This window comes from Nilaparvata lugens, chromosome 9, assembly GCF_014356525.2.
Source record: "Nilaparvata lugens isolate BPH chromosome 9, ASM1435652v1, whole genome shotgun sequence".
NCBI lineage: Eukaryota > Metazoa > Arthropoda > Insecta > Hemiptera > Delphacidae > Nilaparvata > Nilaparvata lugens.
In genome coordinates, this window is record NC_052512.1 from 44000901 (window position 1) to 44026625 (window position 25725).

The window sequence follows — 25725 nt, forward strand, 5'->3', positions numbered from 1 at the left end:
TTCCCGGCTCTCAATCTTTCTCTAGTCGATTTCGAGCCGTAAAAATCTCATTTTCTGCTCTAGGTGCGAAATATAGTATTTAGAATATTCAATCGGTCTGAAGAGGAAAGGAACATGTCAAAAATCAGAATTTTTCAGGGGAGAGAAAAACTGAATACAGATAAAGTATTGATAATTTTAAGATTGTTTTTTGTCATTAGGGTGCAAACTCTTCTAAGACAACAATTTTAATCCAGTATAAGCACTTATATAAGATTCACCCCTAAAAATTGAGTTTTTTGTTAACTTCCTTTTACTCATGATGATATTAAATTAACACTGTTCAACTTTCACAATAAACACCTCAACCGAAAGCAATCCAACCTCAAAGCAACGCGTGAATCAAAGGTAACCTAACAATAGCATAAAAATCACAACTGACAAAGTTGATTTTCGAATGTTGGGCGTTGGAAGGAAGATGTGTGTCACGACTAGTTCCCTTTCACTCCAAACCAGCACAAATACGATATCTGTTTCTCGTATAAAGAGAATGCTGACATGTTCCCTTTCAACTCCAATATGTGTCCCACAGTAAGCAACTCATTTCAACCATAAAAATTAAAATGAAAAATGTTGACATGTTCCCTTCTCCTCAGCCAATTCAATTTGTTAAACGAAAATTCAAATTAAATGCTGTAAATCACCCGAAGACTTCTGCTACTGCAAATATTGACAACAGAGTAAACAGCTAGATGGAATTCGATGAGCGCTACTATTCAAAATTATTTTTCAGCCCGGGAATCGAACCCAGTATCTCCTAATTGCCGGTCAGGAATGCTTACCCTTACACCAAACTGACAATCTCTGGATAACAGTGCTCATTTTATACGAAGCCATAGCGGCCAGCCAGTCTACACATGGAAATTAATGAGATATTGCAATTATTCAAATGCTAATGAATTCATCGAATTTCCATCTAGCTGTTTACCCTGTTGTCAATATTTGCAGTAGCAGAAGTCTTCGGGGTGATTTACTGCATTTAATTTGGATTTTCGTTTAACAATAATTATTAATTCATTAGCATTTGAATAAAATGCAATTTCTCAGTAATTCCATATGTAGAATATTAATTAATTATCAGCATTACAATGCTAATAATTTGTTGTAAACAGCTATGCTACTATAGTGAGGTCCACGTTATAATGGCAGTGGATAAAGATAAAAGAATAGCGATGCCGATTCTTGCATTAATTAATTATATTTCTACACTGTCAAAACATATTGGCATCGTTCTGACCAAGAAAAGGATAGTAACACCGGCTTTGTCGAATGATAGACAAGGATAGCAAAACCAAAGTTGATCAAATACTGTCATTATAACGTGGACCTCACTTTCTTTTATATCTCAAAGCTTACCTAGTTGAAAGCAGAGAAAATAATAACCTACTTCGAGTTATCAATATTGCATGCCTCATTGCTTGCAATTCAATTAATAGTCCACACAACAGCTGACTTTTCACTAAGTTACATTGAGATATTAATGCATGCGTCACTGCATGCAATTAAAATCCACTCCACAGCTGATTATGATGAATAATTATTCTGAAGTCTGATTTTTACGGTAATATTAGCGTTGAAGAAGACTTCTCCTTTTGTATTATCCTTAAAGTGCAAAATTTAAAAAACCTTATATATACGTCGACGCGAAATTCAAACGGACATACCTGTCAAATTTCATGGAAAACTATTGCTGCGTTTCGCTGTAAATGCGGAACATATAAACATGGGTGGGTAGCCGTCTAGTTGGCACCCCGACTACTTGACACCTGGTCATTTTGGCCATAGGCGACTACTTGTACCCTCGTAAAATATGCCATTGCCGTCAAGTTGTCCCCCGACTACTTGACACCTACTGGACAAAGGTGCCAACTAGTCATGACCGTAAACGACAACTTGACACCTCGCACCCTCGCGTCAGAGTGTCCCCACGACTAGTTGTCACCTCCTTAGAAAAGAGACAAGTAGACGGGGATGGCTCACGTCTACATGACACCTTGCACGCTGGCGTCAAGGTGTCATCCCGACTACTTGTCACCTACACGCATCAGTTGGCACAACTTACACCCCCGCGGCGTAGGGAGGAGGGATCAAGCAATTTTTATTACTGGTTATGATGTAGAATGAATTCTAAGCACTTTTGGTTCAGTAACATTTTCCCGTCAAACGCACGGCACGGTTCGGGAGATATTCGCCGTTTTTGCTATTTTTAGGACAGATTTTTTCGAGTTGGTTGAAAACAGAAAAAAATGAATAATAAGTCCTTTTGATGACTGAACCAGATGTAGAACACAATTCTAAACACATTTTGTTCAGTTATATTTTCCGTCAGACGCACCGTTACGAGTAAATTGAGCCTAATGCTAGGATAGTCAAATTTTCATCCATCAATGATATGGTCGATGAAGCTATCAGTCTGGTTATCAACTGAGGTATTACATGAAGTCTGGTAATTAATATGAGGATAAATAATTATTCATACACACTTGCGCTCAGATTGCAATGAGACCATAAGAAGGCCAATGAGAATATTCAAGTTATGTCTGTGTCTTCTACACTCACAAACACTGATCAAACAAATTTTATTATTATGATTATTAAGAAGAGTAGCGTGTTGCCATATCTATCACTGCAAATATTAAAGGAAAGAAATTATTTCTCGAATTCCTGGACATAATATTATAGTAAATAAGTGGCAATGAGAGTAAATATGAAATAGAAATTGAAGGTCACTCACAAAGACATGATGTTGAAAATATCTTATATCAAAATTAGGAATCTCAATGCCTTTTCATATAGAACTTGATAGTTTGGCTTCATTTTCCAACTTTCAAATGAAGAGCCAGCCGGAATGGTGATTTCTTGTGGAGTGGAGACGAGGGGATAGGTTGTCGTGACCGTAGACGACTACTTGTACCCTCGTAAAAATATACCATTGCCGTCAAGTTGTCACCCCGACTACTTGACACCTACTGGACCGGAGGTGTCAACTAGTCCCGACCGTAAACGACAACTTGACACCTCGCACCCTCGCGTCAGAGTGTCCCCCCGACTATTTGTCACCTCCTCAGAAAGGAGACAAGTAGACGGGGATGGCTCACGTCTACTGGTCCCCTACAAACCAGTTTTAAAAGGGTACAAGTAGTTAGGGTGGCACCTAGTCGCGTACCCATAAACATAAAGAGAAATGAAAAACCGTCGACTTGAATCTTAGACCTCACTTCGCTCGGTCATTTACTAGTGTCGACGCTGGTAGTCTCTCATACTGTGCCCTTCTTACACTCTCACACTCCCAACAACACACTAATAATAGACAGTGTATAGGGTGTCTATGTTGCAAATGTGAGTGTTAACTGAAGCCGATAGTCCTAGTAGTTGTTTTTGGTGAAGCTATGTGACGCTGGTAGTCTCTCATACTGTGCCCTTCTTACACTCTTACACTCCCAACAACACACTAATAATAGACAGTGTATAGGGTGTCTATGTTGCAAATGTGAGTGTTAACTGAAGCCGATAGTCCTAGTAGTTGTTTTTGGTGAAGCTATGTGACGCTGGTAGTCTCTCATACTGTGCCCTCTTACACTCTTACACTCCCAACAACACACTAATAATAGACAGTGTATAGGGTGTCTATGTTGCAAATGTGAGTGCTAACTGAAGCCGATAGTCCTAGTAGTTGTTTTTGGTGAAGCTATGTGACGCTGGTAGTCTCTCATACTGTGCCCTTCTTACACTCTCACACTCCCAACAACAATAGACAATAATAATAGACAGTAGTCGACAGTAATCGGAGAAGAAATTTGCAACATAAACTATCTCTACCATGGGATATCTTGTAATGCTGCCTTTCCTCTGTGATATTATACTCAATTAAGCAATTAGAGTATAGAATAGAATTACAGTAAATTCCTTTGCTCTAAAGGAATAGGAAATTCTATAGTGATGTCCACGTTATAATGGCAGTGTTTGATTGGCAATGGTATTGCTATCCTTGCCTATCATTCAACAAAGCGGATCTCTTTCTCGCTTTGCTCTGTTGCCAGATCGTCTTTTAACAATGTAGAATTAAGAATTGATTAACAAAATATTTCATCTTGATTATGAAATTATTGAAAATAGCTATTTATGTATTAAGAGCGTAATGCGCGACTTTATCGCTCGCGCAAAACAGTTATCACGCGACGCGAAGCGACTTTATCGCGCGTGATAATTTTGCAAGAGCGATAAAGAAGCATTACGTGTGAATTACATACAAAATTTTCTCTACAACTGCCCAAACCTGTTAAATTACTTATATCAGCGGAGTTACAATTACCGACTTTTTAGGTTAAGATCTGACCCTTTGGCGTGCTGCTTACCATCAGCTGATTAGCGAGCGTAAAGAAACTCTTCTGCGCATGCGCGAATGATTACCGAGCGTAAAGAAAATCCACTGCGCATGCGCGGATGGTTAGTGAGCGAAAAAGTAGATTCTCCTCAGAAATAAGCTGTTTTACGAGGAGAATTGAGTATGTAAATTCTTTTTTTTACGCGCAGTTGTAGAAAAATATCATTTTCGCTTGATGAAATATAATTGATTAACAAAATATTTCATCTTGATTATGAAATTATTGTCAAATATAATTTCTTGCTAAATAAAATATAATTGATTATTTAAATGAGAAAGAACAGTCAATATTACATCAATAAACCTGTATCAGCTACCATCTATAGAAGGCATTGACAAGACAGATGTTTGGCAACGTTGTTTTCCTATCTTTCTCCACTGCCATTATAACGTGGACTACACTATATCAATTAAATCAAACACTTTTATCTCAAATTAAACCATGACTCAGGTACGGTGGTCTAGTCCATGCTCCGTTATCCAAGAGACAAAACGTTCAACATATCTCATCAACCAATCAGAAGGCTTCTTCAACCACCAATCAGCAGCAAGCTTCGTCAGTTTCGACTAGATCGCCGTTCAATCAATTGTCTCCGACGAGCAATCGCTGTTGGCCACCCTTGGGAGGGACTAGAGACGGGATGCAGGCAGCTGCTGTTCCTTCAGCTGAGGCCAGCGTTATAGAGAGAGCTACCCAGATCGTTATGTAGGTCTATAGTATGTCAGGTTTCTGGTGGAATTTGGGTCATGGTTATGGTTGGAACTAGTAGTTCTGTGAACAGTAGACCTTGCGCAGTTGAAAACCACAGCCTCCTATTCTACTGTCCATCAGAGTAAATTCTGTCCTGTCCTGAAGTGTCGGCGAGATATCGGTGTGTAAACAACTAATAGCTGTTTGGGTTGTTGTATCAACAATAATTATTATTATTATAATTGAATCGGTCTGAAGAGAAAGGGAATATGTCAAAAATCAGAATTTTCAGGGGAGAGAAAAACTGAATACAGATAAAAGTATTTTGCGCCACACTGCACAGAAAGCAGCTGTTTTCCAGTCCCGACGTAGATCAGAAACAATGTTAGTAGACAGAAGGTTGATCACTCACAGGTGTAAGATTCGAAGTGGTGGGGGAATGCCAGCGTGACGTCACGTGTAGTAAAAATGTGATAGAGTAACCACACTGAGCATACAGTTTATTCACTGTATCTTCAAATACATCGTCGTTTAATCCCCTCAAGATTGACCTAGAACTTAAAAATTATCCATACTTATAGCGAATTAATCACCGATTCTAATGATGTTGTTTAAAATATCAAGTTAGTTGAACTTGTATGAATAAAATGAAGTTGAAAGTTTTCCAAGAATCTAAACACGTGACACGAAAAAGTTAATAAGCTGGAAAAGCGTTGGTAGACAACGTTATACTATTATAATTTCAGATTAACCCATAAAAAATCTTGATAAACCAATGCATTTCAATAAAACAATAAACCGATCCCGATAAATCCAATGAATTTCATTCATATAAATGCACTGAACACATGCTGGTATCGAGCACATGTTCTACAAGAATCAAAATATCTCATCCCCGAAATTCACAAGCTGATGTATAGCCAAACTACAAAATATAAACACGACCTAGAAGATAAAGAAACCTTAAGGGTTTGAAAGGGAAGGTTAGGAGGTGGGTTTTTTCCTTGTAGTATATTGCAGAATGTTTGTATTATTCAAATGTTTTGATAATTATTGTAAAGCAGAAACAGAAAGCTTGCATGTCAGAAAATGTTTGTGTTATATAATTTGACTATAGGTCACCGTATGATTTTCAAGAATGCGATATTCTGCCTACTCTGTACTACAGCCTACGTCACGGCTGCAGTTCCCCCACTCCAATTGCATTTCAACTAAAATACTATAGATGAGTGACCAACCTTCTGTCTACTAACTTTGGATCAGAAAGACATAGTAGTTTGCAGACGACTCTCGTCTGACGTCAGAACAGGTTTCTTTCTGGCCTAGGCATGGTGTACCCTTTCCAGCCGCTAACATGGAACTAAGAAAGGTGATCAAAAACAGCTGATCAAAAAACTTTTCATTATTTGAGTTTATTATTCAATAATTAAAACATTTATAATAATATCATCTTATTGTCATTTGAAAGAATAAAAAAGCATAAACTCAACCTCCCACATAATTGAATATCATCTATTAGGTTATTTAGACAAATCAGAATAAAAAATAAAAATACTTGGACAATTTCCTGATATTCAGATTACCTCAGATTTGCTAGAGCTATCACCTTCCACTTCTGCTTTCGGAAGTGCTTAGTAAACAACTATTCTCATATATATATATAGTTTATTTTTGTGTGTGGCGAAAAATAGCGTTCGCACCACGGGAAAATATGTTTTTCCGGCTCTCAATCTTTTCTAGTCGATTTCGAGCCGTAAAAATCTCATTTTCTGCTCTAGGTGCGAAATATACTATTTAGAATAATTCAATCGGTCTGAAGAGGAAAGGAACATGTCAAAAATCAGAATTTTCAGGGGAGAGAAAAACTGAATACAGATAAAAGTATTGATAATTTTAAGATTGTTTTTTGTCATTAGGGTGCAAACTCTTCTAAGACAACAATTTTAATCCAGTATAAGCACTTATATAAGATTCACCCCTAAAAATTGAGTTTTTTGTTAACTTCCTTTTACTCATGATGATATTATAAATTAACACTGTTCAACTTTCACAATAAACACCTCAACCGAAAGCAATCCAACCTCAAAGCAACGCGTGAATCAAAGGTAACCTAACAATAGCATAAAAATCACAACTGACAAACAGTTGATTTTCGAATGTTGGGCGTTGAAAGGGAAGATGTGTGTCACGACTAGTTCCCTTTCACTCCAAACCAGCAAAAATACGATATCTGTTTCTCGTATAAAGAGAATGCTGACATGTTCCCTTTCAACTCCAATCGATGTGTCCCACAGTAAGCAACTCATTTCAACCATAAAAATTAAAATGAAAAATGTTGACATGTTCCCTTTCTCCTCAGGCCAATTCAATTTGTTAAACGAAAATTCAAATTAAATGCTGTAAATCACCCCGAAGACTTCTGCTACTGCAAATATTGACAACAGAGTAAACAGCTAGATGGAAATTCGATGAGCGCTACTATTCAAAAATTATTTTTCAGCCCGGGAATCGAACCCAGTATCTCCTAATTGCCGGTCAGGAATGCTTACCCTTACACCAAACTGACAATCTCTGGATAACAGTGCTCATTTTATACGAAGCCATAGCGGCCAGCCAGTCTACACATGGAAATTAATGAGATATTGCAATTATTCAAATGCTAATGAATTCATCGAATTTCCATCTAGCTGTTTACCCTGTTGTCAATATTTGCAGTAGCAGAAGTCTTCGGGGTGATTTACTGCATTTAATTTGGATTTTCGTTTAACAATAATTATTAATTCATTAGCATTTGAATAAAATGCAATTTCTCAGTAATTTCCATATGTAGAATATTAATTAATTATCAGCATTACAATGCTAATAATTTGTTGTAAACAGCTATGCTACTATAGTGAGGTCCACGTTATAATGGCAGTGGATAAAGATAAAAGAATAGCGATGCCGATTCTCTGCATTAATTAATTATATTTCTACACTGTCAAAAACATAATTGGCATCGTTCTGAACCAAGAAAAGGATAGTAACACCGGCTTTGTCGAATGATAGACAAGGATAGCAAAACCAAAGTTGATCAAATACTGTCATTATAACGTGGACCTCACTTTCTTTTATATCATCAAAAGCTTACCTAGTTGAAAGCAGAGAAAATAATAACCTACTTCGAGTTATCAATATTGCATGCCTCATTGCTTGCAATTCAATTAATAGTCCACACAACAGCTGACTTTTCACTAAGTTACATTGAGATATTAATTGCATGCGTCACTGCATGCAATTATAATCCACTCCACAGCTGATTTATGATGAATAATTATTCTGAAGTCTGATTTTTACGGTAATATTAGCGTTTGAAGAAGACTTCTCCTTTTGTATTATCCTTAAAGTGCAAAATTTAAAAAACCTTATATATACGTCGACGCGAAATTCAAAACGGAACATACCTGTCAAATTTCATGGAAAACTATTGCTGCGTTTCGCTGTAAATGCGGAACATATAAACATGGGTGGGTAGCCGTCTAGTTGGCACCCCGACTACTTGACACCTGGTCATTTTGGCCATAGGCGACTACTTGTACCCTCGTAAAAATATGCCATTGCCGTCAAGTTGTCCCCCGACTACTTGACACCTACTGGACAAAGGTGCCAACTAGTCATGACCGTAAACGACAACTTGACACCTCGCACCCTCGCGTCAGAGTGTCCCCACGACTAGTTGTCACCTCCTTAGAAAAGAGACAAGTAGACGGGGATGGCTCACGTCTACATGACACCTTGCACGCTGGCGTCAAGGTGTCATCCCGACTACTTGTCACCTACAGAGCACCAGTTGGCACAACTTACACCCCCGCGGCGTAGGGAGGAGGGATCAAGCAATTTTTATTACTGGTTATGATGTAGAATTGAATTCTAAGCACTTTTGGTTCAGTAACATTTTCCCGTCAAACGCACGGCACGGTTCGGGAGATATTCGCCGTTTTTGCTATTTTTAGGACAGATTTTTTCGAGTTGGTTGAAAACAGAAAAAAATGAATAATAAGTCCTTTTGATGACTGAACCAGATGTAGAACACAATTCTAAACACATTTTGTTCAGTTATATTTTCCCGTCAGACGCACCGTTTACGAGTAAATTGAGCCTAATGCTAGGATAGTCAAATTTTCATCCATCAATGATATGGTCGATGAAGCTATCAGTCTGGTTATCAACTGAGGTATTACATGAAGTCTGGTAATTAATATGAGGATAAATAATTATTCATACACACTTGCGCTCAGATTGCAATGAGACCATAAGAAGGCCAATGAGAATATTCAAGTTATGTCTGTGTCTTCTACACTCACAAACACTGATCAAACAAATTTTATTATTATGATTATTAAGAAGAGTAGCGTGTTGCCATATCTATCACTGCAAATATTAAAGGAAAGAAATTATTTCTCGAATTCCTGGACATAATATTATAGTAAATAAGTGGCAATGAGAGTAAATATGAAATAGAAATTGAAGGTCACTCACAAAGACATGATGTTGAAAATATCTTATATCAAAATTAGGAATCTCAATGCCTTTTCATATAGAACTTGATAGTTTGGCTTCATTTTCCAACTTTCAAATGAAGAGCCAGCCGGAATGGTGATTTCTTGTGGAGTGGAGACGAGGGGATAGGTTGTCGTGACCGTAGACGACTACTTGTACCCTCGTAAAAATATACCATTGCCGTCAAGTTGTCACCCCGACTACTTGACACCTACTGGACCGGAGGTGTCAACTAGTCCCGACCGTAAACGACAACTTGACACCTCGCACCCTCGCGTCAGAGTGTCCCCCGACTAGTTGTCACCTCCTCAGAAAGGAGACAAGTAGACGGGGATGGCTCACGTCTACTGGTCCCCTACAAACCAGTTTTAAAAGGGTACAAGTAGTTAGGGTGGCACCTAGTCGCGTACCCATAAACATAAAGAGAAATGAAAAACCGTCGACTTGAATCTTAGACCTCACTTCGCTCGGTCAATTACTAGTGTCGACTCTAGTATCTATATTATCTAGTAGTTTAGAAGCTGTGCTCTCAAATTTATACTTCGAGTTTGGGGTAAAGGTATGAATTACTCACTCTGGTGGTCACTCTGGTTGCCTATCTATATTATCTATATTTTTGTGTTCTATACATATTGCATGCTGGCTTTACCTTGTAGTTGGTTAATAATAAATATTCCTTTACAGTGTAGTTGCTTACTGCTTGTACCCAATATTAAAATAAATAATATTTATCCTTGATTTTTATGTATTTTTCCTACGCAATATATCTTGTTAAGATCAATTGCTATCTCTCTAAGGCTCAACTCACACTTATGTGACTCAGGTGGAGAAGAGACTGGACTCTAGTGGAGAGCATGTGTTTTGAAATGGTGACGTCGCGGAGACTAGAATCGACTGGTCTGAGTGTCACCATTTGGAAACACATGCTCTCCACTAGAGTCCAGTCTCTTCTCCACCTGAGTCGCCTAAGTGTCAGTTGAGCCTTTCACATGATACAGTATCATTACAATAAGATACAGTATCACCAAAATATGATACAGTATCACCAAAATATGATACAGTACCAAGTGTGAGTTGAGCCTAAATGCCGATCATTTTCAACCAGAAGAGTTTAATCAGGAATACAAATACATAAATTATAATACTCATAATATAAAAAAGGTTGCTAACATCTAGTATAGTAATTATTTCAAACTAGACTGTCTATTTCAAAACTTGGTAAACTGAGAACTTGAAGAATATTGAGAATAGGCCTATAACCATCCTCAGTTAATTGAGAATCGATATGCAAAATGTCAAGTTAATCAGTTGAGTAGTTGAGACGTGATGATGCGTCAAACATAATTTTTCCTACAGTTACGTTGAAAAGTGGCCATTGCTGCACTGATTACAGAACGCAAAAAGATCACTTTTCCGCTCTAGTGCGGGAAAAATTTTTCTGCACTCCAGATTGCAACATGGCAACGCAAAATACTTAGTAGGTTATATGGAGCAACAGTGCAGCAAAATCAAAATGAAGTTGGTAACAGTGACTGCTGTGGCTGCTATAGTGAGCAGAGGTGCAACCAAGCACAACGCGCTAATTATTATTCATTATATATTATAACCAAGGACAACGAGGACTTTAGGATTTTAGGATTAAGGTTTTTATCAATAATAAAATTACACAGAAAAACATTTGATGCATTTCAGGCAATTTTACCCATAATTACCCACTTTTCATATTCAATGGTAACTGTAGGAAAAACTTAATGTGAAATACGTGCGCAAAGTTCCTCTGCTGCACTCAAGAAACCATTCCGCCCTCGCCTACGGCTCGGGCGTAAACGTTTCTTTAGGTGCAGCAAACTGTCACTTTGCGCACTAGTTGCACAAATAACTATTCCTATCCCCTACGTGTATAAGCCAGTTTATTCTTTTATTATACTATAGATATCAAATGAAAGTTATATGAATAAAACTAGTGACTTTTGCTACTGCAAATATTAACCACATAACTAAATAGCAGAAAGACATTTGAAGAATGAATTTAGTTGCAACTAGCATGAAACCCGTGCTCTGCAAGGGTCTATTTGAAAACTTGACTAACTGAAAACTTGGAGAATTGAAAATAGGCCTATAACCATCCTCAGTTAATTGAGAATCGATATGCAAAATGTCAAGTTAATCAGTTCAGTAGTTGAGACGTGATGATGCTTCAAACATAATTTTCTCATCCCTCAAGTGTATAAGCCAGTTCTTTCCTTTATTATACCGGGTGATTTTTTAGTCCTGTTACCCTATGTTCAATAGATGGTAATTTTTCCCTAATGAAGGGAAATTTTGTTTTGTTGCACGAAGTTGGTAGCCCTACTCACTCAGTATACACAAGGCAGTGCGAGTTTATTATCCTTAAGCTGTGTAACATTTTGTGATGATTCCGGTCGTGTTATGAACAGAATGTCTTTTACCATAGAACAACATTTACCACAGATCGAATAATAAGCAAGGGTTTATGGCCACCAAGGTCTCCAGACCTCAAATCCCCTGATTACTTTTTGTGGGGCTACATCAAGTCTGAGGCCTTCAAAAACAATCCTCACAATATTGATGAACTGAAAGCCAATATTACAGACTTAATCACGAATATTTCCAATATAACTCTGGAAAAGGTTTCTGCTAATATGGTGAAAAGAGTCCGAGCGTGTATAACCTCAATGGGTGGACATTTTGAGCATATGGTGTAATAATTTTAAATAACTAAGAATGTGAGTAATAAAATATCAATTTTCTTTTGTAAATAACAAATATTACTTTTTTATTAATACCCAAATTTCCGTTTATAAATTACATCAAAAATTGGGTAACAGGACTAAAAAATCACCCTGTAGTATAGATTATGATTTCCCACTATAAAATGTATTTCAATAACATGTTTATTTCTATTTCAACAGGAAAAACAAATCGTTCAGACCTAGGGAGAGAGGTGCGGGTGGAAAGAAAGGACTGAAAAATCTACAAACGGTGAAAACTTTGGCTGGTCGAACTGCCAATGTTAATGTCTCATCGTCAGGTAAACTATTAGAACTATTAGTAAATTAATTTATTAGTACCGGACGGAACTTTGCTCTGGAGTACAAAAGCATAAAACATTTATTACGAAAGAATAAATTATAACATTCATACAGAAATGTTCTATCTAATCACAGTAAATTGAGATTAATTCCCAGAGGAATGCAAGAATTTCCCTCACAAAGGCCCAGCTGCACAAAAGCCGGTTCAATTTTAATCCTGATTAACTTCACGTAAACCAAATCAGAAAAGATGGATCTACTGGAATTAATCAGGATTGAAAATAACCCGGCTTTTTTGCAACCGGCACTAAGTACCTGATTGAATGATTACAAAAGTTCAACAGCTGAGTCATAATTTTGACACTGTCCCACACACATGAACTCGCTCACTCACTTCCATCACCAATAGACGACGAAATAATTATTATCAGCTGTTTTTCCAAGGATGAATAATAATTACCATTTTAATGTCCTTCATGGAGTTTTCCCAGGGATAATACCTAGTGCAATTTTATTGAATCTTTATATTATAAACCTACTACGTTCTGAATTGCGTGAGAATCGTTAGAGCCGTTTTCGAGATCCGGTGAAATACAAACATCAAAACATATAAACAGAAGCTGCTCGTTCAATAGTATAGGATTAGGATATTAATTTTTAGCTATAGTGAGGTTCACGTTATAATGGCAGTAGGTGATTAACATTGGTGTTGCTATCTCCTTGTCTATCTGCAGACAAAGCAGATGGTGCTATCCTTTTTTAGCTCCGAAACTCTGCCAGATCGTATTTGAACAATGTAGAGATACAATTAAACAACAGAATATATAATCTGTTGGAAAGAAAGGACTAAAAATCTGCAATAGGTCAACACTCTAACTGCCAATGTCATAGAGAAAAAATTGCATAAGAAGATATGCCATGGTATAGGACAGTTATGTTGCAAATTTCTTATCCGACTACTTTCTATTATCAGTGTGTTGTTGGGAGTGTAAGAGTGTAAGAAGGGAACAGTATGAGAGACTACCAGCGTCACATAGCTTCACCAAAAACAACTACTAGGACTATCGGCTTCAGTTAACACTCACATTTGCAACATAGACACCCTATACACTGTCTATTATTAGTGTGTTGTTGGAGTGTAAGAGTGTAATAAGGGAACAGTATGAGAGACTACCAGCGTCACATAGCTTCACCAAAAAAACTACTAGGACTATCGGCTTCAGTTAACACTCACATTTGCAACATAGACACCCTATACACTGTCTATTATTAGTGTGTTGTTGGGAGTGTGAGAGTGTGAGAAGGGCACAGTATGAGAGACTACCAGCGTCACATAGCTTCACCAAAAACAACTACTAGGACTATCGGCTTCAGTTAACACTCACATTTGCAACATAGACACCCTATACACTGTCTATTATTAGTGTGTTGTTGGGAGTGTAAGAGTGTAAGAAGGGCACAGTATGAGAGACTACCAGCGTCACATAGCTTCACCAAAAACAACTACTAGGACTATCGGCTTCAGTTAACACTCTCACATTTGCAACATAACGGTCCAAAACGTTGGAATATCACCATAAATGATACAGTATCAACACAATATGATACAGTATCATCTCAACTTGATACTCAACACCATAATTTGATACAAAACTTCCAAACTTTGAATGAATTCTACCAGTCGTGATTTATCTTCTTGTACCATCTTTTCTCCATGAATTTATTTTGCTTTCCTTTTTCGACATAACGGGAAACAACGCTCCAACAGTATTATGAAACGTCAAAATTTATGATTTGAAAAATATATATTAATTTTATGATTGACTAGCAGGTAACCCGTGCTCAGCAAGAGTCTATTTTTAAATATAATACTTTATTTTTGTGAAAGAACAATTACAAACTTGCATTACACAATGTCAGTTTAAACATGACAAACTGAAAACTTGACATAATGAAATCTTGAAGAATTGAAAATAGGCCTGTAACCATCCTCGGTAAATTAAGAATCCATGTGCAAAATTTCAAGTTAATCGGTTGAGTAGTTGAGACGTGATGATGCGTCATTCGTGAATTTCCCATCCCCTACATGTATAAGCCTTTTCTTTTTGGCAATAAATGAATTTGAAGCAATTTCTTTCCCTTATTATATTACTAGTAGGTAACCCCTGCTCCGCATGGGTCTAATTAAAAACTTGACAAACTGAAAACTTGACCTACTGGAATTTTGAAGAATTGAAAATAGGCCTATAACCATCCTCGGTAAATTAAGAATCTATAAGCAAAATGTCAAGTTAATCAGTTGAGTAGTTGAGACGTGATGATGCGTCAAACATAATTCTCCTATCCCAAGGGTCTATTTTAAAACTTGACTTGATGAAATCTTGAGGGATTGAAAATAGGCCTATAACCATCCTCGGTAAATTAAGAATCTATAAGCAAAATGTCAAGTTAATCAGTTGAGTAGTTGAGACGTGATGATGCGTCAAACATAATTCCCCTATCCCGTGCTCTGAAAGGGTCTATTTTAAAACTTGACAAACTGAAAACTTGACTTGATGAAATCTTGAGGGATTGGAAATAGGCCTATAACCATCCTCGGTAAATTAAGAATCTATTAGCAAAATGTCAAGTTAATCAGTTGAGTAGTTGAGACGTGATGAAGTGTCAAACATAATTCCCCTATCCCGTGCTCTGATAGGGTCTATTTTAAAACTTGACAAACTGAAAACTTGACTTGATGAAATCTTGAGGGATTGGAAATAGGCCTATAACCATCCTCGGTAAATTAAGAATCTATAAGCAAAATGTCAAGTTAATCAGTTGAGTAGTTGAGACGTGATGATGCGTCAAACATAATTCTCCTATCCCAAGGGTCTATTTTAAAACTTGACAAACTGAAAACTTGACTTGATGAAATCTTGAGGGATTGGAAATAGGCCTATAACCATCCTCGGTAAATTAAGAATCTATAAGCAAAATGTCAAGTTAATCAGTTGAGTAGTTGAGACGTGATGATGCGTCAAACATAATTTTCTTATCCTGCACGTCCATAAGTCACTTCTTTACTTTATTATAGTATAGATTACTGATTGATTGAATTGACAGGGTAATGAAATTGGTTGACGTTGTATATAACTTTGCGATTTTCTTCCTATAGGGATGCCACGTTATAATGGCAGTGTTGATTAGCAATGGTATTGCTATCCTTGTCTATCATTCAACAAAGTGCATAGCGGTATCTCTTTCTCGCTTAGCTCTGTTGCCAGATCGTCTTTTAACAAAATATTTCATCTCAATAATGAAATTATTGAAAAGTATAATTTTTTGCTTAGTAAAATATAAATCAATTTTTTTTAACGAGAATGAACAGTTAATATTCAGAGGCGAGGCGTCCGGTCATCTCTGGATTCGCCGATGACTGACAGAAATTGATATGTAATGTGTATATTATTTAATTGTAAATATTAAAATAAATACAAAAAAATGTGAAGAAAACAAAAGAGAAACATTTTTTTGCGAGCGCGCCAAGCTCTAATCAAGTAGACTACGGCATCATCAGCTCCATCCGTTCAAAGTGATTCTCAAAAATATGCGATTCCAGTAATGCTATTTTGCATTGGTTACCACCTCTCTTCTGCATCATCACTCTCCCTCTCCTTTTGGTAGAGAGTTAGTGGGGAGGATATTTTTAATATTGTTTCCTTAGAATGGACATTGATATGTCCAAAGCTCCGCCAATTTATGTAGATGCATAACAATATGATTATTATCTAGAGTTATTATATTACAAACTGCTTTTTCATATCATATACAGTTCAATAGTTATTTTCTTAGTCTATATTATGTAAATTCATCTATAATTTGCTGTATTGTAAGCTATTGTATATAAGTGTATAAGCAGTATATATTGTAATCTACATAAATAAAGTACTCAATCAATCAATCAATCAATCTCCCCATAAACCATGGTGGAGTAAACGGTCAAAGACATCGCTATTTTCTGCGATTCCACTGTTCCGCGCCAGTGTTGCAAACCATACGATAATTATTTTGTTTGCAATTTGTTATTGATAATAATTATTATTATTTCTTCTATGTTTGGTTTTGAAGCATCTAAATTCAAAAATCGACTCCGTGAAAATATTAAGAACTGAAAATTTAGTGAAGTAAACAACTAAAGAATTAACCTATTTCGACTATGTGTAACCCTTTCTAAATTTGGGAGAGGAATAGCACAAGGTTTCCTTATTTTTCTCTCCCTGTCATTTTTGATGATGTACTTGTGTATGAATCAATATAGAATTAGTTATTGTGCAACTAGTGCGCAAAGTGACAGTTTGCTGCACCGAAAGAAACGTTTACGCCCGAGCCGTAGGCGAGGGCGGAATGGTTTCTTGAGTGCAGCAGAGGAACTTTGCGCACGTATTTCACATTAAGTTTTCCTACAGTTACCATTGAATGAAAAAGTGAGTAATTATGGGTAAAATTGCCTGAAATGCATCAAATGTTTTTCTGTGTAATTTTATTATTGACAAACTGAAAACTTGACTTGATGAAATCTTGAGGGATTGGAAATAGGCCTATAACAATCCTCGGTAAATTAAGAATCTATTAGCAAAATGTCAAGTTAATCAGTTGAGTAGTTGAGACGTGATGATGCGTCAAACATAATTCCCCTATCCCGTGCTCTGATAGGGTCTATTTTAAAACTTGACAAACTGAAAACTTGACTTGATGAAATCTTGAGGGATTGGAAATAGGCCTATAAACATCCTCGGTAAATTAAGAATCTATAAGCAAAATGTCAAGTAATCAGTTGAGTAGTTGAGACGTGATGATGCGTCAAACATAATTCTCCTATCCCAAGGGTCTATTTTAAAACTGACAAACTGAAAACTTGACTTGATGAAATCTTGAGGGATTGGAATAGGCCTATAACCATCCTCGGTAAATTAAGAATCTATAAGCAAAATGTCAAGTTAATCAGTTGAGTAGTTGAGAACGTGATGATGCGTCAAACATAATTTTCTTATCCTGCACGTCCATAAGTCACTTCTTTACTTTATTATAGTATAGATTACTGATTGATTGAATTGACAGGGTAATGAAATTGGTTGACGTTGTATATAACTTTGCGATTTTCTTCCTATAGGGATGCCACGTTATAATGGCAGTGTTGATTAGCAATGGTATTGCTATCCTTGTCTATCATTCAACAAAGTGCATAGCGGTATCTCTTTCTCGCTTAGCTCTGTTGCCAGATCGTCTTTTAACAAAATATTTCATCTCAATAATGAAATTATTGAAAAGTATAATTTTTTGCTTAGTAAATATAAATCAATTTTTTTTAACGAGAATGAACAGTTAATATTCAGAGGCGAGGCGTCCGGTCATCATCTTGATTCGCCGATGACTGACAGAAATTGATATGTAATGTGTATATTATTTAATTGTAAATATTAAAATAAATACAAAAAAATGTGAAGAAAACAAAAGAGAAACATTTTTTTGCGAGCGCGCCAAGCTCTAATCAAGTAGACTACGGCATCATCAGCCTCATCCGTTCAAAGTGATTCTCAAAAATATGCGATTCCAGTAATGCTATTTTGCATTGGTTACCACCTCTCTTCTGCATCATCACTCTCCCTCTCCTTTTGGTAGAGAGTTAGTGGGGAGGATATTTTTAATATTGTTTCCTTAGAATGGACATTGTATGTCCAAAGCTCCGCCAATTATGTAGATGCATAACAATATGATTATTATCTAGAGTTATTATATTACAAACTGCTTTTTCATATCATATACAGTTCAATAGTTATTTTCTTAGTTCTATATATGTAAATTCATCTATAATTTTGCTGTATTGTAAGCTATTGTATAAAGGTATAAGCAGTATATATTGTATCTACATAAATAAAGTACTCAATCAATCAATCAATCAATCTCCCCATAAACCATGGTGGGTAAACGGTCAAAGACATCGCTCTTTCTGCGATTCCACTGTTCCGCGCCAGGTTGCAAACCATACGATAATTATTTTGTTTGCAATTTGTTATTGATAATAATTATTATTATTTCTTATACGTTTGGTTTTGAAGCATCTAAATTCAAAAATCTACTCCGTGAAAATATTAAGAACTGAAAATTTAGTGAAGTAAACAACTAAAGAATTAACCTATTCGGACTATGTGTAACCTTTCTAAATTGGGAGAGGAATAGCACAAGGTTTCCTTATTTTTCTCTCCCTGTCATTTTTGATGATGTACTTATTGTATGAATCAATATAGAATTAGTTATTGTGCAACTAGTGCGCAAAGTGACAGTTTGCTGCACCGAAAGAAAACGTTTACGCCCGGCCGTAGGCGAGGGCGGAATGGTTTCTTGAGTGCAGCAGATGAACTTTGCGCACGTTTTCACATTAAGTTTTTTCCTACAGTTACCATTGAATATGAAAAGTGAGTAATTATGGTAAAATTGCCTGAAATGCATCAATGTTTTTCTGTGTAATTTTATTATTGATAAAAACCTTAATCCTAAAATCTAAAGTCTCGTTGTCTTGGTTATAATATATAATGAATAATAATTAGCGCGTTGTGCTTGGTTGCACCTCTGCTCACTATAGCAGCCACAGCAGTCACTGTTACCAACTTCATTTTGATTTTGCTGCACTGTTGCTCATATAACCTACTAAGTATTTGCGTTGCCATGTTGCAAATCTGGAGTGCAGAAAAATTTTTCCGCACTAGAGCGGAAAAGTAATTCTTTGCGTTCTGTAATCAGTGCAGCAATGGCCACATTTCCAACGTAACTGTAGGAAAAAAGAATTTCATTTCAATTTTTTAAATTAATTTGAGGGCCCGTTTCTGAGCTTGAGATTTAGCCAAGTTCTATAGTTTTCAACTCAAGGATTTTCAATAGTAAGCTTATCTTATACTAGGTGTCATCTTTCTCGATAAATAATCGTCAAAAATGGAACATTATCTTTTCCTACAGTTACGTTGAAAAGTGGCCATTGCTGCACTGATTACAGAACGCAAAGAATCACTTTTCCGCTCTAGTGCGGGAAAAATTTTTCTGCACTCCAGATTTGCAACATGGCAACGCAAAATACTTAGTAGGTTATATGGAGCAACAGTGCAGCAAAATCAAAATGAAGTTGGTAACAGTGACTGCTGTGGCTGCTATAGTGAGCAGAGGTGCAACCAAGCACAACGCGCTAATTATTATCATTATATATTATAAACAAGGACAACGAGGACTTAGGATTTTAGGATTAAGGTTTTTATCAATAATAAAATTACACAGAAAAACATTTGATGCATTTCAGGCAATTTACCCATAATTACCCACTTTCATTCAATGGTAACTGTAGGAAAAAACTTAATGTGAAATACGTGCGCAAAGTTCCTCTGCTGCACTGAACAAACCATTCCTTACTCGCCTACGGCTCGGGCGTAAACGTTTCTTTCGGTGTAGCAAACTGTCACTTTGCGCACTAGTTGCACAAATAACTATTAAAGTAGGAGAGGGGGTGCAGCTTTCATTCAAACTTTCAACTGAATCGTTCCTGGAGATGACTGAGCCAAAAAGTCACGCCTCGCCCCTGTTAATATTACATCAATACACCTGTCTCAGCTACCGTCTATAGAAGGCATTGACAAGACAGAGGTTTGGCAAAACGTTTTTCTCCTATCTTTCTCCACCTCCCTACCTTTTACTGACTGCAATTCATTTATTGATTCAATTCAATTCAAATTCTTTATTCTGCCTTGAGCTGCGTACACATATTCGTGCTTCCAACCCGCACCGAGCACGCTCCTCCCTCGTACCGCCCTCGTACCGCCTTCGTACCACCATCGAACCACAGTCGGACCGCCCACGCACCCATCATGAACGTTACGGAAGATGTAAGATCTTCTCGCGTTCCCCGGTCGAACCACTGTTGCTCCCCGGTCGATCATCAATCGCTCTGCTGGAGTGACGTTCGGTTGCGGAGCAGAGCGAGAGTCTGTACGCACCTTTAGATATCACACATGATACAGTATCACCACAACATGATACAGCATTAACACAATATGATACAGTATCATCTCATCTTGATACACAACACCCTAATACTCTCGATTCTAGATAATATTCTCACCTATAATGTAATTTCCTAGCCATAGTAACCGCATTCCTCCACAGTCCACACTTTGCGTAGCAGGTGAGCGCTCTCTCTAGATCATCACACCTGGAGAACATGAGAGCCGCCTCTTCGTAACCTCTGCACTCGACCAGATACTCAGCATACCTCTCAGCAATTATTTTGTAGCGTTGCAAATCAGCATGATACAAGTCAAGCGCCAGAGGATACTGAGCAGTCCTCTGTATAAGATCCAGCGCGTCTTCAAAATGTATAAGCTCGTCAAAAAAAAATACAGTGTACATAATAAGATGCATAACACAATATCAAGAATATAATTATAAGAATAGCTCAGAGTATGTATTTTCCATTAGGCTAACAGGGAGATTGACAAGAATAGTAACAGCATTCACATGATGATACACCTTACAGTACACAACTTGGTCTAAAATGAGGTGCAGCCCTTATATTGAACATTCAAAGTATTCAGTCAATGAATAATATGCTCTCTCCATCAATTTATTCTTCACAACTTTCTTGAATTTCATTTTAGGCAGCTCTTTAACAGCTGAGGAAAGACTGTTGTAAATTTTTACTTTCCTTGCCCTATTACCATAGGTAAGGAAAGTATTGCTTTCCGAAAAAAATTAAGGTACCCCAATTTCTAAATTTCTATACGTTTCAAGGTCCCCTGAGTCCAAAAAAGTGTTTTTTGGGTATTGGTCTGTATGAGTGTATGTGCGTCTGTGTACACGATATCTCATCTCCCAATTAACGGAATGACTTGAAATTTGGAACTTGAGGTCCTTACACTATAAGGATCAGACACGAATTTCGATCAAATGCAATTCAAGATGGCGGCTAAAATGGCGAAAATGTTGTCAAAAACAGGGTTCTTCGCGATTTTCTCGAAAACGGCTCCAACGATTTTGATTAAAGTTGTACCCGAAATAATCATCGATAAGCTCTATCAACTGCCACAAGTCCCATATCTGTAAAAATTTCAGGAGCTCCGACCCCATCTATGCAAAGTTTGATTTTAGATCATTGGACGTACATTTTAACAAAATCTCCTTAATTCAAAAACACTTAATTAAAGCAGCACTTGGTCGACCCAGACGTTACCCTACAAATCTCCTTTTTACAGAATTCCCAGTTTAACAGTTAGGCAACTATTTGTGAAAAACATAATATTATACATAATTAAAAACAGAAATCTATTTACACCTCAAGCTCGAACCTACAATTTCGAATGCAAGATAATTATCAAATTAACAGAACTGACATGACTGTATGCCGAAGACAATTTCCTTACATCTGCAATAGACTCATCAACCTGCTACCAGAAAACTTAATAGCAAATAGAACAACAAAAGCAAATCCTAAAAAAATAGCAGAGTGGATAAAATCAATAAACACTTCTCAATTCTTACAAACATAATATAATATTAAATATCACCATCATCTCATTTCACTAACTACAGTTCATCAATAATTGTATCAATTCTCAATTATATTCAGATATATTCCTTCCAACACAATATATATCAACATTGACTTATAACAGCAAACAATCATAAAATTAATATAGCAGTAACTTACTCCATTTGTATTACACTTCAACTTTTCTCATATTATCAGTATTCTGTACATTTTTATTGTCATACATATTTGTATTAATTTTTCTCTCTTTCACTTGTGTATTGTACTTTTATGAATTTTTTTGGTACTCGCTGCCAGCACTCAAACCCTTGGTTTTGCAGGCAGCGCCTATTGTGTTATTTTGTGTAACAAAGTTTTTATTTATATGAATACTTTGATTGTCTATCTTGCTTAACTTTGTTTTGACATTTATCATTGTTTTGTATTATATTTGAAATGGCAAATAAATTTGATTTGATTTGATTTGATTTTAGATTCTCAATTATCAGGCTTCAGATACAATTTAAACAAAAAATGTTGAGTGGAAAAGATTGAGCATATGAGAATCTCTACAATTAATGTTCAGTAACATTTTCACCTAAAATTAAAAATAAGCTCGAAATTCGAGAAAATGTGATTATCCAATTATTGCAAACTGTTGGCAACTGTTGATTCTATTAAATGATTCACTATGAAGAGATAGCAATAGCAGACCTCGTGTGTCTCCAGCGTTATTGCCCTGTCACCAGCTGGCTCAAATCTTTGAATAGTGGACTTGAGATGCGCGGGAACACTAGCGTCAGGTGATCAATTTTCATAAGGGCAAGGAAAGTTGTGTGAGTGCGCCACACCAGATTTTTATTTGCTGAAATAATAGGCTGTCCCTTGTTTTAGAAAGCCTTACCTGTGGGATTGAAATATAATTTCTATTCATGTTTGTTTCCCTGACATGAGTATATGATTCTAAATTAGTTTTGACATGCAGCAAGCTACGCATTATGAAAATTGAAGGGAATGCCAATTATCTTCAATCTTCGAAAGCTTCTCTGCATGACTCTCTGTTTCTCAAGTTGTCTAACACTCTCATTGCCTTTTTGCTCTAATTACATACTGATTGATTGGCAGGGTCCACAGGAGGCGGAAAAGGGCGTAAACAACCGCTAACAGTGACGGCACAATTCCAACACAGTCTGCACAGTCTAATGGATACACTAAACCAGGCCAACCCGTTCTTCATAAGATGCATTAAAAGCAACGCCGACAAGGTTAGTTCATCAATTAGTTGCTTGAAATCTTACAGAATATTTTAGTTTTTCAAGGGATTTCAATCAATCTACTGTAATTACAATATTCTGTATTGAAATATTCTATTGTAAACTAGTAGCTCTGTGAACAGTAGACCTTGCGCAGTTATAAACCACATAGTATTGTCTCTCGAACTTGCTTTGAACTTGGGCTGTCCTGTTGCCAAAGGAGATTAGCTTCTGATGTTAGCATTTTTGATACACCAACCCCAACAGCCATTAGCCGTTTTCACACCGATATCTCGCCGACACGACATACAGACAGGATATACTCTGATAGACAGTATTAGAGCCTCCTCTAATCAGAGTGAATTCTGTCGTGTCGGCGAGATATCGTAATAATTCAATCTATTACAACAAGTTTATTTCTAAACCTATTAACAAAAATAAAAAACTCTTGAAACTCTATAATTTTATTCATTACATTTAGAAGAGGACTAATAATTATATTTATATATATAGCAAGAATTTCATCTAATGAAAAATTTAAGTGAAAACGGCTAATGGCTGTTGGGGTTGGTGTATCAAAAATGCTAGCATCAAAAGCTAATCTCCTTCAAGACATACTGGCAACAGGTCAGCCCGAATTCAAAGCAGAGAAAATACTATGTTATTTTAGTTATTAATTGCATGCGTTATTGCACGGAATGAATATTTCATTTATCTATATAAATAAAAATTGAGCCTCAAATTTTGACATTCAATAACTTTTTTATGTGTGCACCGAATTTGATGATTTCTACTTTCCTTGCCCTATTACCATAGGTAAGGAAAGTATTGCTTTCCAAAAAAAATTAAGGTACCCCAATTTGTAAATGTCTATACGTTTCGAGGTTCCCTGAGCCCAAAAAAGTGGTTTCTGGGTATTGGTCTGTATGTGTGTGTGTGTATGTGCGTCTGTGTACACGATATCTCTTCTCCCCATTAACGGAATGACTTGAAATTTGGAACTTAAGGTCCTTCCCCTATAAGGATCCGACACGAACAATTTCGATCAAATGCAATTCAAAATGGCGGCTAAAATCAAAAACAGAGTTTTTTCGCGATTTTCTCGAAAATGGCTCTAACGATTTTGATCAAATTCATGCCTAAAATAGTCATCGTTAAGCTCTATCAACTGCCACAAGTCCCATACCTGTAAACATTTCAGAAGCTCCGCCCCATTTAGGTAAAGTACGATTTTAGATTCCCAATTATCAGGCTTCAGATACAATTTAAACAAAAAATTCCAAATGGAAAAGATTGAGCATGAAAATCTCTACATTTAATGATGTTCAGTAACATTTTCACCTAAAATTTTAAATAAGCTCGAAATTCGAGAAAATGTTATTATTTCAATTGCAAACTTTTGGCAACTGTTGATTCTATTAAACCATTCACTATGAAGAGATAGCAGACCTCGTGTGTCTCCAGCGTTATAGTCCTGTCACCAGCTGGCTTAGATCTTTGAATAGTAGACTTGAGATGCGCGGGAACACTAGCGTCAGGTGATAAATTTTCATAACGGCAAGGAAAGTTGTGTGAGTGCCCCACACCAGATTCTTTCTAGTTGTGTTCGTTATGTTCAGGACCAGGTTTATGGCCTATCAAATTTATAATCCGACTTCAGGACTCTTTCCTACGGTCCTTCAAAGTTTACATGTAATCCTTATGGGAGAAGATTTTGTGAGCAGGCCACACACAGAAATAAAAATCAGCTGTTATAATCATTGCGTCATCCAACAGCCGTCGGTAGATAGTAGACAAGAGTGTGTGCTGTTCCATAACCGCCCATGTATTTTATTTTAAACCCCCCGACTAAAAACAAAATGACTGTTGTGTGTGTAACCATCCAGCAGTGCGGCCTCAGGTTAAAGACTTTCATGCTCTAAAGACATTGCTTTGTTTCGAATAATTGTGCTGTCTTCGGTGTTCAGAATTAATTAATTTTTAGTACATTATTTTTTTTGCTGTTGGAAAATTATCTATATAAATAAAATGCCGCATCGCGTCTCCTCAGGTGTGCATCCAGCTAAAGTTTGTCATGAGATGCATTAAACTATTTGGCGGTACGAAGTTCGCCGGGCCAGCTAGTTAATAATATTTTGAATTTTGATGGAAACATCAATTTTTAGATAATAATGTATTATTTATTCTTTATTGATTCATACAATAATTACACCATTAAA

The 25725-nt window shown here is 36.6% G+C and overlaps 1 protein-coding gene across 1 annotated transcript in view; it reads left to right on the top strand.

Moving 5' to 3' along the window:
• The first annotated feature begins 4854 nt into the window (after positions 1-4854).
• The window catches only part of LOC111063300 (myosin-VIIa), a 44446-nt gene continuing 23575 nt past the window's right edge, over positions 4855-25725 (top strand). Inside the window, exons 1-3 of the mRNA XM_039435949.1 lie at positions 4855-5129; positions 12587-12705; positions 23379-23518. Of these exons, the coding sequence (XP_039291883.1) occupies positions 5065-5129; positions 12587-12705; positions 23379-23518 (324 nt within the window). The 5' untranslated portion in view covers positions 4855-5064. The remainder of the gene's footprint in view (positions 5130-12586; positions 12706-23378; positions 23519-25725) is intronic.